Raw genomic sequence first — 17,663 nt, 5'->3', positions numbered from 1 at the left:
AATGTTTTGGATCAGGAAACAAGCTTTTATCTTAAGAAACTAGAAAATGAATAGCAAACTAAACCCAAAGCAAGCAGAAGAAAGAAAAGATATGGATAGAATAGAAATCAATGAAATTGAAAACTGAAAAACAACAGAAATCAATGAAATAAAAAGATCAATAACACTGATAAACCTCTAGCCAGAATAATAAAAAAAAAAAAGAGATAAGACACAAATGACCAATAACCAGAATGAATGAGAAAGCATCACTACAAATTTTGCAGCTATTAGAAGGATAATAAGGAAAAATTATAAACAATTATATGTCAGTATATTTGCTATTAATAATTTAGGTGAAATGAAAAAATCATTTGAAAGGCACACATTACCAAATAGCACTCAAAAAGAAATAAATAATCCCAACTGTCCAATACCTATTTTTAATTGATCTTGTAGTTAAATTAAAAAAAAAAATTTAACAAAGAAAACTCCAGGCCCACATGGCTTCACTGGAAAACTCCACCAAACATTTAAAAAGGAATCAACGACAATTTTACCAAAGTTTGAGTTTGAATCTTCTGAACACAAGATACTGAGATAAAGACTATGAGAAAAATGAGACCAGAAACATTCAGTACGTAAGGAATCTTCACTTAGAAGTGTCAGTTTTCTGTGTTCACTGTACTTTTCACCAGTAGAAATCTAATCTTCATTTAGAGCAGAGGAAGGACAGCTACCCTAAACATTAAGTGCAGTCAAGCTTCCCACCCCTCCCTGCATGAGGAGTATTCATTCACGCAGCATCTGTGAATCCACCGAGTAACTGCCCTGGGCCAGGCATCGTGTGTGACCGCGGGGTACTTACCCTCAAGTCCTTGGTCTGGGTCTCCAAGTGCCTTATCTGCTCCAGGGTCCCTGCACTGACACTCAGGCCCTGCAGCTGAGACTTGACCAGGCGCAGCTCATCATCCATGGTGGCCAGATCGTTCAAGAGCGTCATCACACAGCTGTCACAATCTGTGGGGCCACAATCAGAGGCACACATGCTGCTGACTGGAGCCACAGGAATGCCGACCAAGCCCCAGAGCTGCAAAGCAGCTGGTTAATACACACATAGCCCATCACAGGCAGAAATCACTCCGGGACTTCTCAGAGAAGAATGCAATTCTGAAAAAGGGAGCTCTCTAGACAGGAGCATTTTACAAAGAAATGGTGTAGTGGGGAGAATGAGTGAGGGTGGTCAAAAGGTACAAACATCCAGTTATAGAGAAAAACAAATATTGTATATTAACACATATATGTGGAATCTAGAAAAATGGTACAGATGAACCTATTTCCAGGGCAGGTATAGAGATGCAGATGTAGAGAATGGACATGTGGACAAAGACGGGGAAGGGGAGGGCGGGATGAATTGGCAGAGTAGCACTGACATATATACACCACCATGTGCAAAGTAGCCAGTTACTGGGAACCCACTGGATAGTGAAGGGGGCTCGGCCCAGTGCTCTGTGATGACCTGGAGGGATGGATGGGGCGAGGGCAGGAGAGAGACTCAAGGCAGAGAGGATACGTGTATATATATGTAACTGATTCACTTCATTGTACAGCAGAAACTAACACAATACTGTAAAGCAACTACACTATAAGAAAAACATTTTAAAAAATAAAAAACAAGAGAAGTAACTTAGCATGTAAAATGTACAGCATGATGACTATAGTTAAGGACACTCTATTACGTATTTGAACGTCACCAAAACAGTAGATCTTAAAAATTCTTAGTGCACAAAAGAAAATCTGTAACTGTGTGAGTTGATGGATGTTAACTAACTGTGGCAATCATTTCACAATCTATACATATATCAAATCATTATGTTGTAGACTTTAATACAATGTTGCATGTCAACTATATATCAATACAACTTGGCGAATAAACGGTGAACCTATGCAACTTGTTGCTTATTTTGTATATGGGAAAAGGAATAATAAATAGTTTTTACTTATTGAGTGCTTGCAGGAATCATGATAAGGGATTCATAAGCATTTTTCCAACAACTATATGAGGTTAGTATAGTTACTATCAACCTCAGTTTCACCACTGTACAAATGATGAAACAGGCTTGAAGAAGCAAGGTCACTGGCACGAGATCATACAGATATTAGTTGGCAGAGACTGGATTTAACCCTAAGTAGCCCTGCTGGAGGAGGGCATAGCAACCCACTCCAGTATTCTTGCCTGGAGAATCCCATGGACAGAAGAGCCTAGCAGGCTACAGCCCATGGGGTTGCACAGAGTCAGAGATGACTGAGGTGACTTAGCACACACGCAGCCCTCCTTCCACCTCCTCCCACCAGTGCTTTCCCATGTCACAGTCTGGGGTTCACAGATCTGAAGCTGAACCCCACAACCTGGAAGGGAGGGGGCACTTTTTTTACTCACCGTCGCATTCTTCTCCAGGACCACCATCTTTGGGTTCCTGGTTTATGCAGTCTGAAATGAGGCGTAAACAAAGAAGACAGTGCTACGAAACTTACTCTTCATGCACTTTTTAACTTGGCTTTTAGGAAAGCTAGTTTCAGAAAATTTCAGTCACCCACCCACCCAGTATGGCCAGCTCTTCCCTTCTCCCTCCTTCCCTAGGGCCACTGTTCTGAGAGCTGTCTTGGATCCCAGCAGTCTGGCTGCAGGAATGTCTCTTGTGGCCTCTCTGATGATATATTGTTTCTTCTGTCCGAAGGGTCATGCGATTCTTATGAAGTTAACACTCCAAGTTGTTAATGTTGCCTTCATTCGGTGGCCTCTTTTACAACTGCTGATGTTTCTTCCAATATCATTTGAGAACATTCAATAAACACTCACTGAGTGCCTCTGAGCACTCCCTAAGTCCCATGGCCCTGTGCTAGGGGCAGGAATACAAAGATAAAAGACAAAATCTCTGCTGTCCTATAAGTGCAGGTTCAATCTCTGGGAGAGAACTAATGCTCCTTAATGGTCAGGGAAGATAACGGTCCTGCGGGGGAGGTAGACACATTTCACGACAGTGTGACAGGTGCTGTAAGGGAGATATCCACACTCAGTGGACTAGCTCCACCAACTACTGTGTGTACATGCTGAATCTTGAGGTTCTCAGCTACAGACAGGAAAGCCTAACAGTCATCCTTGGACATTCTTCACTCCACTAACTTCTACTCCTTTCCCCATACCATGCATACTGAAATGTCCTCTCATTTCCCTCTGAAAAACCATCTAACCTCATCAAAGGAAAACTCTAAACTTGAAACTTTCTTAGACATGCAACAAGGAGACTTTCAGGTGTATTCTCAACAACAGGTAATACTCTACACTTTGTCTGTATACACATATGTTTTAAACCATGTTTGCTTTTCATCGTAAAAAAAATACATAAGTTTACTATGGAAAATTTGGAAAGATCAGAAAAATGAGATAAAACATTGTCCTTGATCCTACCACTCAAAGACAATCAATGTGTCCCCAGTGTATATTTGAATACATTTTAATTTATTATATGTAATCATAGATTTCTCTTACTCATCCTTTTTAAAAAATCCTTTTATTCACTCTTACAAGAAGAGTGATATATAAGAAGGACTGATGCTGAAAGGACACTGGTAGGACTGATGTTGAAGCTGAAGCGCCAGTATTTTGGTCATCTGATGTGAACAAAAGACTCATTGGAAAAATCTCTGATGCTGGGAAAGATTGAAGGCAGAAGGAGAAGAGGGCATCAGAGGATGAGGTGGCTAGATGGCATCACTTGATGAACATGAACATGAACTTGGGCAAACTCTGGGAGATGGTGAGGGACAGGGAGGCCTGGCATGCTGAAGTCCATGGAGTCACAAAGAGTTGGACAGGGCTCGTTGACTGAACAACAATATATACATATAGCTGTGTCACCTTTATTTCCTCAGTTAGACCATGAACTCCCTTATAGGCAGGAAACAAGGTTTCCTTTCCTTCACAAACTTCTGCAAACACAGAACCTTGGGCTGTCTATGGGGAACTTGACTTATGAGGAGGACTCATTTATCAGTGCAATTTTCTCAACAAGTTTGAGTTTTGACCACCAAAGAATCTGTCCATTGCTAGGTAGAAAAAAAAAAAAAGAATGAATGAAAGAAAAGTGGGGGAGGGGATCCCACAGGGACAAATGTGTCTCAGATGTGAGGATTTTATTCCATTCGAGGAACAAATAGTTACCATCCTCATTTCAGGTTGCTTATTTTTGTTATTAGAGTAGGGACAAGGAGGCTTGAAAAGGCATCCATCTCACAGTACGATGTGTCCAATGTTGAAACTTCTCCTGAACACCTCCAAGGACCTCCAGGGACAGTAGAACTCATTTCCTTTCAAGCCAGTCCTTTTCATCTTTAAACATCTGACACTTCCTATTCGGAATGATTTACGATAGGCCTCCCTCTAGCTTCCACTCCTGGAAGCGAGTTCCAGCCCTTAAGTCACATAGAACGAGACCCACCCTTCTCCCACACATGCCCCTTTCAGATCTGTCCTTTCCAAGTCTACTCTCCACTGTCCTCTCCACAGGGCTACAAGTCCCTTCACAGTTTCACCTTCTTTCTGAACAAATTGAAGCGTGTCTATTTCTTTTTGAAGACAACTCCCCTATCGCCCCCCACCGAGGACCTGCATGGCAGCAGACCAGGGAAGAGTAAGCCACCTGGTTTTGGACACCAGAACTCAGCGGAGATAGTATGAGGCGTCTAAGGGGCCATGTCACTCTCTTGATTCATATCAAACTCACCACTAACTGAAACCTTAGCCGTGACTCACTTATCACTACAGGACTGACCACATGCAAGCCTCAGCATAATTTTGTCTGGTTAGAACTGGCCCCTCACTCCAGGCTGGTGAGGACCTATTTTATTCTAAATGTGTCATAGGAGGTGTTTTCTGGCTCCTCCAACTTTGTGTCATCTGATAACTGAGTGGGCAGGCCTTCTATATTTCCATTCAGGTCAACGATGTTGAACAAGATGGAGCTCAGATGAAGCCCCAAAACATGACAACAGGCACCTCATTCTAGACTGACAAGGAGCCATTTACTCTGCAGCCCTTTGGGAACAGTACTTGAGCAGATCTAATCCACGAGTCCAGGGTGTAGTTCTTTACCTTGTCTAGAAGATGAGAGATTTTATCTAAGGATTTGGTACTGTACTATATCAATGGCGTTTTCCTGATAAATCCATTAATATCCTCCATTAGACAGAGGATGAGATGGTTGGATGCCATCACTGACACAACGACATGAGTTTGAGCAAACTCCAGGAGACAGTGGACTGGGAAGCCTGGTGTGCTACAGTTGGACTTAGCGACTGAACGACAACAAATATTCTCCATCAAAGAAGGAAATGGAGACTCTTCCTTTTTTCCCCAGCTTCCTTTTTCTCCTACTCCATCTATACTAACTTCCAGTTAATGTCTTTTTCCTGGTAGGTAAAATTCATCTCAGTTATACACTCACATTCTAGAACAGTTACTGCTTTAGGAGAAGAGCACTTTGAATTCTTCAGATACACACACAAAGGAAGCTGATGAGAGAATAACCTTATAATGGCAAAGTGAGATCTCACCAAAATCACTGAAATAGGGTCTAAAGTTATTTTGGCTATAATTAAAGAAGTTTTAAAAACAATTTACCAAAATAAATAAATAAAATAAAAACAATTTACCTTAATAAAAAAACCTACTTGAAATTAAGTTATTCACCAAAGCTGTGAGTACTACCTAAGCATTCCCAACTTTGTCAAAACAAGGGCACAATTTGTTATGTGCAGTTGTGTGTGTGCTTTCTGAAAAGGGCTGTTTGGCTTCTTTGCCTGCTATGATGTACCAGTTTGATAAAGGCAGGTTAACAGAGGTGTGAGTCGATCTTACCTCCGTTCAGGGGGTCACAAATGCCCAACTGGCCGTTGCTGTTACAATTGCATGGCCGGCAGCTGCCTCCAAATTTCTGGGGATTTCCAAAATATCCAGGAGCACACCTACACAGAATATGGAAAAAGAGAAGGAACACACAAAGAATGCATCATTTACTCCACCCAGTTCTCTCAACTTCCAGCTCCCTGTTTGGGATATCATAACCCTATGGGAGAAAATGCTGACATAGATTTGCATGAGTGAATGCATCTCAGTAGAGATATCTGTGACTTGAATGGGAATGGTGAGGGTGGGAGGCAGGCAGAGATTTCTCCCTCCCCCCTTGACATGCACATGATGTACCTACAGCCAAATGGCACATGAACAAAACGCAAACAGGAGTCAGTAGTCTGACCAGTATGGAAATTAGGGATGGGTGAATTTTATGCAAGAGCTGAATTTCTGAAGATATCACACAATTACATACTGCTTAATTTACAGCTAATTTCCTCAAAGGTAAAAAAAAAAAAAAAGGAAAATTAATTTAATTTCAATTTTTTGCATAAAGGGAGATTTTATTAACATTTCTTACTATACTAATCCAACTCTGCATAATTCATATTTATTTTACTGCAGTGATGTACATAAGGGGCTTAAATAACTGAGCAGTTACAGCTGCTACCTTGGCCTGAGGCTTTATTATTCTAGATGATTTAGTGATGAGATGTCAGCTCCTTATTTATAAGTTAAAAGATCATATTTCCTTGCTGGTGAGTTTCTACTTTTTTCAAACAATAAAATAAACCCATGTTAATGTTTTTGGAACAGGGAGGTAAATCAAAACATTCTGTTCATTAGCAAAGTTCCACTTCCACTCTATTACCCCCCCCAAAATTGTCATTAAGTTGGTATGTGTGTGTTGTTTTATCATCAATGGGATTGATAGAATCAAGGAAATAAGGCATTTGACTCTCTTCCCAAAATTTAGGGCTTCCCATGTGGCACTAGTGGTAAAGAATTCTGCCTGCCAATGCAGGAAATGTAGGAGACGAGGGTTCGATCCCAGGGGTGAAAAGATTCCCTGAGAAAGAAATGGCAACCCACTCCAGCATTCTTGTCTGGAGAATCCCACAGAGAGGAGCCTGGCAGGCTACGGTCTGTGGGGTCACAAAGAGTTGGACACGACTGAAGCGACTGAGCATGCATGCAACCCAAATTTAAGCTTTGTACCAAAGAATTTCCAGGCAATTTAAATACTCTTTTCCAACAGATAAACTGGTGATATAGCGCAAAGGACACAGGTTTTGAGTCAGGAAGATCTACCTGCATGGATTCCCGATTTCACCACCGTGCATGTAATCTTGGGCTTATCTGAACCCCACAAGCTTCCACTTCTTCATCTATTCCTCTTATGAAAATGTAAGCTCCAAGAGGATGTGATTTTGGGGGGGGCCTGTTTTGCTCACTGAAACATCCTTAGCACCTGGGACAGTGCCTGGGCACATTTTAGGAATCAGATATAAATACAGATATAAATATTTGTATACAGATATAAATACATATAAATATCAGATACAAATACATGCTGAATGAATGAATGAAAAATTGTACTAACCATATCTATTTTGGTGGATGGAAATAAGATAAAAGATAAAGCAGTAAAGAATCTAGTACAATGCCTGCATATAACAGACACTCAGTAAAAGGTAGCCACTACCATTCTAAGACATGATGAAAATATTCATATATTGGTGTGTATGTATAACTGATATCATTTGAAATGACTACATTTCAGATAGTGGACAGGAAGCAGAAAACTCATGTATTCCCTAATTATCAGGAAGGTAACTAAACTGAGGCGGCTTATCCAAGTCTACTAACAGACTGTCCTAATAATAGGGCTTTCCTTAAAGTTGCCAGCCCCATATTCTGCTTCCTAACCATGCTACGCAAAAGATCTCTGTTTAAAGTACTTTTTCTTCAGGTGTATCACTTGTATGTAAACTTTCTGTATAAAAGATACATATTTACAAAACACCTTACTTAAAGTTACATAAATATTCCAGAAATTTTATTCTGCTTCTTCCTTAATCTTGCAAAGCAGAATAAAATTTCTGGAATATTTATGTAACTTTAAGTAAGGTAATTTGAAAAGACCCTGATGCTGGGAAAGATTGAAGGCAGGAGGAGAAGGGGACGATAGAGGATGAGATGGTTGGATGGCATCACCGACTCAATGGACATGGGTCTGGGTGGACTCCGGGAGTTGCTGATGGACAGGGAGGCCTGTCCATGCTGCGGTTCATGGGGTCGCAAAGAATCAGACATGACTGAGCAACTGAACTGAACTGGTGTCTTTCTTCCTGTTTAGCCACGATAGTGGCTAAACACAATGGACTAAAGTAAAACTTCCTGATTTCATAGGTGACATTGGTACAGCAAATGAAGAGCAGAGAGAGCTTCTGTCATCTGTGGCTCTGAATAGCTGAGGAAGAAACTTGTCTCAGAGCATGGGGTGGGGTGGGGGGGTGGGAGGGTGGGAATGTGAGCTGGGATCCCTTCCCTGCCCCTCCCCCACCTCTCTCCGGCTCTCCTGCATACATCCTTATTTTTCACTCCACACTGTGCTTGTATTTATCACTGCAGAGCTAACCACTAGTGGCTGATGATGCCTGGCAGCCTGGCACAGAGTGGGCGCTCAATAAATGTCTAACAAGTAAAAAAATTTGACATTAAAATGGCATTAAGCTGTAGAGGTTTTTTACACTTGATGTTAGCCAAAAGGCTGAGAAGCGATAGAAAAGTTTTTAGCGATGGAAAAGTTTTGTCTCTTTTTTAAACAATACTTGCTTCCTCGATGTATGATCAAATGTAACAAACCTAAGCTGAGGCTACTGTTAATTAACAAATTCCCTTTTCCAATCAGCTGCCTGCCAAATGGATGGCTCCTCCGGACTGGTGCTGTTTTCCACCTCACTGTTTGTGAGGAACTGTACAGAGGATTAAATTAGGAAGCCTCTCCCAGACGGGAGCCCCATAGCTTTTAAATCACGGAGCCTGGAAGACCCGGCCTACTCCCCACTCTACCCATCTTTCCTGTCTCAGGGTGGCTGCCTTTTCTGTCCCTCCCCCTTCAGTTCCAGTGGGATGCCCTCCTGTTGCAGCCTGATTTAGCCCAGTTCCCTCTGTTTTAGGGCTTCCCTGGTGACTTAGGCTGTAAAGAATTTGCCTGCAATACAGGACACCTGGGTTTGACCTCTGGGTTGGGAAGATCCCCTGGAGAAGGGAATGGCAACCTGCTCCAGTATTCTTACCTGGAGAATCCCATGGAGAGAGGAGCCTGGTGGGCTACAGTTTATGGGGTCACAAAGAGTAGGACACGACTGAGTGATTAACACTTTCACTTTCTCTATTTCAACAGCCCATTTGTATGCCCATTCACCACTAGACTGGAAAACCCTTGAGGGCAGAGTCTGTGCTCTGGTTGCTCATGTGTCTCTAATGCTCAGCACAGTGCCAGGCAGATACTAGGATCTCCATCCATTTTTCATTGAAGGAAAGAATGACTAATAGATGTGAGACAAACATGAGTTATGTTCCCCATGCAGAAATGAAAAACAGAAGAAATTCAAATTGCTCCTTTTTACCATGGGATAGTGTCCAGACCCTCAGCTGATGCCCATAAAAAGGGTGTCCCCCCTTCCACCCATGGCAGGTACCCTTGAGGCCCTTTGACTTGCTTACGTTACTTCCCTGACCTGAGCTGTCTTCCAGCTCCATCTCCCAGCTCCACCGGGTTCTAGCCATCCCCTCAACCTACGTAAGTCCCACCTTGTCCTTAAAATGTTTCAGATATCCCTAGTCCACAGTAGCCCCCCCCCACACACCTTAAAATGAAATCCAGTTGAATTGATTGTGTGTGTGTGTGGTTTTTTTTAATTTGGTAAAACTCTTCTAAAGTTATCCAGAAAAACAATATGCCAGAACAGTCCAGGAAAAAATTTAAATAAGGGTTATGAAGGGAACCTGGCTCAACCAAATAGTCAAAGTCATTTTATAGTTTCAGAAATGACGCAGAAGTGATAACTGCACAAGAACCAAATCCAAGTCCATACACATTTTGGACACATTTAATTTCAGTGAATGTCTTCCCTGGTGGCTCAGTTGGTAAAGAATCCACCTGCAGTGCGGGAGACCTGGGTTCAATCCCTGGGTTGGGAAGTTCCCCGGGAGAAGCTTCAGTGAATTCATCTAACAGTACCCGAGCATGAGCGTACAGGAGTCTGTGTCCCCATCACTCTGTGAGCACACTCCGGCGGGGAGCATAACCTGAGGGATGGGGGCCTGCTCTCCCCCCAGCTGGGCTCCCAGTGCCTCTCCTCCTACGAACATTTCACCCTACAGAGTGTGGCTCCAGGTGTAACCAGACACCAGGCACATTTCACGCAGCATGGCCCCCCGGGATTACTGAGACATGAAATACTGCAACAGTCAAGGTTATCTGAGCTCTGGTCAATTTTTGTCTTATATGTTGACCCTAGGTCTATCTGCCATGTGAGAAGCAACACCATAAAAAAGGCAAGGTTCCAATATTTCACTAACATCGAGATTTGAAGTTAAGAAGTAAAATCACAGAAGTACAAAAACAGGGATTTCCTTGGGGGTCCAGTTGTTAAGATTTCATCCTCCCAATGCAGGGGGGGGCGGGTTCAATCCCTGATTGGGGAGCTAAGATCCCATATGCCTCATGGTGTGGTGATATAAAACCAAAAAACCCCAAAAAACAAAATAGGTATAAACATTTATATCCAACTATCTCCAAGGCCATCCAGTGGCTTTGGACTTCCCCGGTGGCTCAGATGGTAAAGCGTCTGCCTGCAATGCAGGAGACCTGGGTTCAATCCCTGGGTTGGGAAGATCTCCTGGAGAAGGAAATGGCAACCCACTCCAGTGCTCTTGCCTGGAAAATCCCATGGACGGAGGAGCCTGGTAGGCTACAGTCCATGGGGTTGCAAAGAGTCGGACACGACTGAGCGACTTCACTTGCACTTTCATTTTCATCTCCAAGGCCAAGAGCAGGGGATGATGGAACTTAAGTGGAACTTCCTGGCCTGACAAGATGTTATCAATGAATACTTATTGTTATGGATACAGACTGAAAATGAAAGTGTTTGCCACTCAGTCATGCCTGACTCTTTGCGACCCCATGGACTGTAGCCCACCAGGCTCCCTCTCTCCATGGGATTCTCTGGGCAAGAAGTCTGGAGTGGGTTGACATTTCTTTCTCCAGGGAATCTTCCTGACCCAGGGATTGAACCTGGGTCTCCAGCATTGCAGGCAGATTCTTTACCATCTGGGCCACCAGGGCACCCTGCATGGAAACAGATTATTAATATATAATTAGATGAGAAAATAAGTCAAAACAAAAAGCAAAACTGAAATCTACTTTTTTTTTTTTAAGAAAAAGTCTATGCATATAGAACTGATATGTAAGAACATAACAACTTTTTTTGGGGGGTGCTGAACATGGGATATTAGTTCCCCAATCAGGGACTGAACCTGTGTCCCTTGCAGTGCAAGCACAGAATCCTAACCAGGGGACCACCAGGGAATTCCCTTCAACAAGTTTTAACCATGGTTTTCTGTAGGCAAAATAACTATGAATAGCACTGTAGGTGGGCAGGCATGAGCATAGGGCAATTGTAAGGGTGTGGTACTTAGTAGTTTTTTGCCTTATTAGCTTTTGGCTCACCTATTTTATGGGGATTCCCAGGTGGCACTAGCAATAAAGAACCTGCCTGCCAATGCAGGAGATAGTAAGAGACATGGGTTTGATCCCTGGGTCGGGAAGATCCCCTGGAGGAGGGCATGGCAACCCATTCTGGTATTTTTGCCTGGAGAATCCCATGGACAGAGGAGCCTGGCGTGCTACACCCCATGGGGTTGCAGAGAGTCAGACACAACTGAAATGACTTAGCACACACACACACCTGTGTTACATCATTTTCATAATTTATAAATTTTTTTACAATTATGTACTGATCTTATGATAGTTATTTTAAATTTTAAAATGTTATCCATATGATTCATTTTACTGTTACTTTTCCAGATATATATGTATGTGTATGCTTTCTTCCTGTCTAGATGACAAGTGTCTTTTGTATCCTTCACAGTACCTGGGCAGAGTAGCTAATCATGAAACATTGTTTAGGAAAAAGGCAAGCTTGGCTCTGCGGCCTTTATAATCAAGTACATACCTTCCATTCTGTAACATGTATTCTTTTGTTTCCCAAACATTACTAAACACCTAGTATGGGAATAGTAGCACACTAGGCACTAAGGGATTCAGAAATGAGTGAGACACAGGCTGTCCTGCCATTGCTCATAATGTCGTATGTGCATTAACAGGGGGGTGTGTGTAGGCACATCTAGGGCTGTGGATACGTGTGCATGTATGGAAGTATGTAGAGTCGCATGTTTGTGTACAGGCAAGCAGGGGTGTGTATATTTGGGGATAGCAGTTTGAGTTTCAATGGTGGTAGAGTATGCAGATATATGTTTGGGGATAGGCATGTAGGAGTATGCGTGGGAGTGGAGGTATGTAGGCATATATGTAAGTACATGGGCATACAGGGGCGTTTGCTGGAGTGTATAGGACTATGACATATTGGCCCTAATTCTCAAATTTCCACAAGTACGAAGCAAGGAAGAGAAGGAAAGAAGTTAATGATCTATGAAGTAACAGTCTTGTGTTTTTCCCAAGAGACCTTTTCCCAGCCTCAGGGAAACCGGCGGCCCCATCCCAGCTCTGAGCCACGACCCAGCAGAGCCCCACCCACACCCGGGGTGCCTGCAGCAGCCTGCCCACAGAGCCCACCCCACCTGTGCGATGGGGGCGGAGAGAAGGGGGCACGGAGGAGGGTGGCACCCACCTTTCACAGCGCGCTCCGGTGTATCCAGGCTTGCAGGAGCACTTGACGTTTTCCCCAGTCACAACACAACCGGTGGCAAAACTTCAAAAAAAAAAGACAGGAAAAAGCCCCAGTAGAAACACAAACCCACAGGTTTTTATGCTCATTGTTTTTTGCCACATGAAGTGAAACTGGAAACCAAGGGTCCAGGTACCTTCCATGTGAAAAAAATTTTGCCCATCAAAACTTGTTGAGAGAATGATGAATGATTTCAGCTGACATCGGGCAAACCTGGGTGAATAGGGACTGAAGGCATTTTTATTTTCGGCTTGGAGAAATACATTCCTTCCCTCAAGACAGAATAAAGTAACGCACTTGGGAAGAGATGGTGACGACAGCACTTTTTCCAGAAATAACAAGGAAAGACTCAAACAAGTCTGGGCAGAAAAGAAAGAACAGAGAGTTCTGATTCTTTAAAAAAAAAATTTTTTTTCCTTCCTTGCTTATTCTAGTTCTTTTATTTTATACTGGGTACAGTCCCTTCTGGGAAGAAAAAGTATGTGTGTGGAGGGTTCTGGGGTGGTGGGCAGGGCCACCCAGAGTCCCCTCAGAGTCCCAGAGGGGATTAAAGCACAGAGCACGCTTGGGCCCAGCAGCTCTGTGGGCATGGTCACTGGTGATTTCCACACTTTTCTAATCAGGTTGTTGGAACTTTCATTCTTTTTCTTTTAGTTCTGAACTGGTGTATTATAGAAGCTTCTTAAAAAAAAAAAATTAAACCAAGAGACCAAGAAAAAGTCCTTGTTGCCTTACGAAGAAATATCTATGACCACTGAACATTACACTGACATAGATCTGAGGGGAAATAACTCCATTTATCACTAGCTGATAAGAGAATTCTGATTTTTAAAATTATTTATTTGGGTGTGCTGGATCTTAGCTGCAGCTCATGGACTTAGCTGGGCTTCCCAGGTGGTGCTAGTGGTAAAGAACCCATCTGCCAATGCAGGAGACATAAGAGACTCGGGTTGATCCTTGAGTCAGGAAGATCCCTTGGAAGAGCACCTGCATGGAGAATCCACTCCAGTATTCTTGCCTGGAGAATGCCATGGACAGAGGAGCCTGGTGGGCTCCCTAGGGTCAGACACAGTTATAGTGTTATAACTCTATAACACGCATGCATGTGAGCTTAGTCGCCCTGTGGCACATGGGATCTTAGTTCCCCAATCAGGTATTGAACCTACATCCCCTGAATTGGAAAGTGGATTCTTAACCACCGGACCACAAGGGAAGTTCCAAAGAGTTCTTTTGGGAAGCTTCTCTTGGCTAATTAGATAGATAGAGAGTCACACCTCTAAAGGGACAGTTAGAAATTTGTCAGCAGTATTAATATTGCTGGAAGGAGAATTAGATAAAAATATGATTTTACTGATACATCCTAGGAACTGCATGTTACTTCCAACTACACAGAAGCTGAAAGCTGACCTTGATGATAACATGCTTTGCAACCAAAGATCAAACACTTTCCCCAAGCACCCTGTGAACATCTTGCTGCTTTTTACTCTCTCCAGTTTCTGTTCAAACAAGCCTGGGCAAGTGTCATGTGATAGATCCCTTTACAAATAAAGCCACAGGACCGGGCAGGTTTAAGGAGTATCAAACACACAGATAGCAAACCAGGGTGCATATTTCAAATATGCATCTCCAGAAAAGCTACATTGGGCAGGTGGCTTCTGTTAATTTTAAGACTTGGCCAATTTCTCTGCTAGCTCAGCTGATATCAACCAGCCTTGCAGTCCACACTTGCTCCTGAACCTGTGCCCTACTGGTACTTGATCACCATCATTCTGATTTTTCAAATCAAATCTTGCTTCACTTAGTTACCTGTTTATATTTTGTCTGGACTCACAGTGAACATGTGATGATGAGCAAGAGTAGGACAAGGTGCCAAAGCCAAACTGAACATGAATTATCATGAAAGGAAAATGACGGCTTTCTACCTACAGAGTCTACTGACCTTACTGGAGCCCAGATGATAATGCAGATCACATCTCTCTCTGTGGCTCAGAACTGTCCTGTGGCTTCCATCACACTGAGGATAAAAATCCTTAACATCCAAGTGCCTTACTCTAGCCTGAAAGGTACAGGATCTGTATCCTGGCTGTCCCACCAACCTCATCTCCCAGCCAGCCCTCTCTCAGAGCAATCAAGCCATCCATGCCTTCTTACTGTCCACAAACCCATCACCACAGGAGTTTTCTCATCTGTCTTTTTTCCCCCTTGCCATGGACCCTCATCATATTGTCTTGGTACTCCACCTCATCACTCACAAGCCCCTGCCCAACAACTCCAGAAAGCCTGATACCACCCTCTGTAAAGAATCCACTCTCTATCATATAACCCTTTTATCAGTGGTGTAGCCCATCTCTGAAGTTATACTTCAGACTGACTTGTGCACATTCTATTGAGTAACAACCCCACTCTCTCCTCACATTCTTCAGGTGAAGCTTAATGTCTTTTCCAGCCTTCTTTACTGCAGTTACCCCAGCATCAAGAGAAGGGATGGTGCTCAATAAGTTGTTTAGCCACTGAATGAACAGCAAAAGAAAAGAGGAAAAGGCAAAACCCTGAAGAAGACAACTTGGAGAGTCTGTGTTTGGTTTCCATTTTTTTTGTTTCTTTTTTTAAAATAGAAAATTATTTTATGAGAGATAGACTTCGCATATCATACAATCCACCCACCTAAAATGTTAGATTCAATGGCTTTTAATGTGTTCACAGAATTGCACAGTCATGACCACAATCAATTTTAGAGCATTTTCATCACCTCTAAAAGGAATTTTATGCCATTTAACAGCCCCTTCCCATTTCTTCCCAGTACCCATTCCCCAGCCCTAGACACCCATCAAACTATTGGGTTGGCCAAAAAAGTTCAGTCGGGTTTTTCCATCATGGCTACAAAAAATCCAAATGAACTTTTTTGCCAACCCAATGCTTCCTGTCTTTATAGATTATTGTCAAACTTCTACAGTACCTGTCTGAATGAGGACATGGGCAGACGCTACAGGAGCCATGGATGGTGTTCCAATAGTAACCCTCTTTACAGCGCTCACAGTGTTCCCCTGCAGTGTTATGCTGGCAGTTCTTGGGAGAGAGAAACGGTAAAATTAATAACAACCTATTATATTTATTACTATTGAGATTGCTGTCATCTTAATTACTCACACAATTATAACTCTAATCTTCTGACACAGCAATATCAGTTTTGCTAATCATGTGATTTTCCTACACAGCCAATCATTGTTGGTGCCAGAAAAAATGGTGTAATTGCCCTTCCATCAGCTATTCGGTGTTATTATGAGGAGGAAGAGCGAAATGGAGCCCGATCAGTGGGTTAAAATCCCACTTGAATATTCCATAGCTGTGGGATCTTGGGCAAGTCCCTTCACCTCTCTGGGCCTCAGTGTTTTTTAATAAATCAACTTTTTTTTGGCCATGCCACATGGCATGTGGGATCTTAGTTCCCTGACCAGGGATTGAACCTGTGTCCCCTACACTGTGTGGAAGTGGTTGAGTGTGACGTCTTAACCACTAGACCACCAGGGAAGGTCCATATAAGTCAATATTAATGGTGTATGATTTATATACTATTCTAATTTTCCTAAATTGTACAGTTAAAATAATACCCACTTTCCAAGGTTATCAGGACTTGTAGGATCCAGAGAGGAGCCTCTTGGGGGTGTCAGCTGAGGGTGCTGGCAGCTTCCTGTACCTTTACTTTGCTCTCTGGCCTCCCTGACTCTCTCAGAAAGATCTGCTCTTTTGAACTAAGAGTTCCCTGTTTCACATTAGTTCCCTTTCTTTTTTATTTATTTATTTGGCCATGCAGGGTCTTAGTTGTGGCATGCAGGATCTTTTAGTTGTGGCAGGGCGGGGATCCAGTTTCCTGACCAGGGATTGAACTCAAGCCCCCTGCATTGGGAGCTCAGAGTCTTAGCCATTGGATCACCAGGAAAGTCCCAGTTTCCTTTCTTTTATAGCTCCAAATGACAGTTTTAAAGAAGAACTGCCTGGAGAAAGATGTTTTAGTCCCATGTCGACTTAGATCTGAGCTGAAAACACTGAGGAAGTAAGAACGTGGAGAAGCAAGAATTGTGGTGAGGTTACCTGTATCCTATGATAAATCCTCCCCAAACCCCTCTGAACTCTGGACCTTTACAGGGGCACAGGGAGAAGAGCGTAGAAGGGGGTTATAAACTGAGTTGCTTGATAAAAGCCCTTAAGAATGTCTGAAATACCACTCACTCTCAGCTGAAAGCACCTACCCTGAAATCTGTCTTCCTCAGTCCTGCAAATTTGAGGCATCTACCTATCAGATTTCCTGGTTTTACTGTCAATAAGTGAATGAGTGAATGAATGAATGAATCCATATCCACCCTCACAGCATGTGCTTTCCAAGGCCCATGTGACAGCAAACATCTACTGTGCATGAACTAGCTGCTCAGCTATGCTAGGTACCAGGGATGCAAAGATGGATTGGTACCCTGACTCGGGGGTAGACAGAACCCTGTGAGTAGACATCTTACATACAGTGTGGGAAATACGATGACAAAGGTGTTGGCAGCATGCCTTAATACCAAGAGGAGCCTCAGGGAGGCAGTGAGGCCTGTGTGGAGGACAGAAGGAGAGGAATGAGCTGGGTGGAGAAGTGGGGAAGGACACCCTGGGCCCAGGGGTTGGTGTGCACAGGACCTCAGTCTTGCAGGAGGGCCGTGGTGTGGACGGACAACTTGAAGCAGCTGGTGTTCCCGAGGGTGAAGTGCAAGGCGGCAGGATGTGGCTGGAGAGGCAGCCACACAGATCAAGGGGCCCTG

The 17,663-nt window shown here is 43.2% G+C and overlaps 1 protein-coding gene across 5 annotated transcripts in view; it reads right to left on the bottom strand.

Annotated features, from left to right (window-relative positions):
* LAMA3 (laminin subunit alpha 3) overlaps positions 1 to 17,663 on the bottom strand; it is a 246,512-nt gene that overhangs the window by 54,485 nt on the left and 174,364 nt on the right. For all 5 annotated transcript variants that reach the window (XM_070452750.1, XM_070452751.1, XM_070452752.1 and 2 more), the window contains 5 exons: positions 15,824 to 15,933; positions 12,811 to 12,891; positions 5,897 to 6,003; positions 2,420 to 2,470; positions 848 to 999 (listed from right to left, as the gene is read on the bottom strand). In XM_070452750.1, the coding sequence (XP_070308851.1) occupies positions 848 to 999; positions 2,420 to 2,470; positions 5,897 to 6,003; positions 12,811 to 12,891; positions 15,824 to 15,933 (501 nt within the window). The remainder of the gene's footprint in view (positions 1 to 847; positions 1,000 to 2,419; positions 2,471 to 5,896; positions 6,004 to 12,810; positions 12,892 to 15,823; positions 15,934 to 17,663) is intronic.

The sequence above is a fragment of the Odocoileus virginianus genome, chromosome 22 (genome assembly GCF_023699985.2).
Source record: "Odocoileus virginianus isolate 20LAN1187 ecotype Illinois chromosome 22, Ovbor_1.2, whole genome shotgun sequence".
Lineage (NCBI taxonomy): Eukaryota > Metazoa > Chordata > Mammalia > Artiodactyla > Cervidae > Odocoileus > Odocoileus virginianus.
The sequence above is the reverse complement of the archived record's forward strand: the minus strand, read 5'-3'. Positions and strand labels throughout refer to the sequence as shown.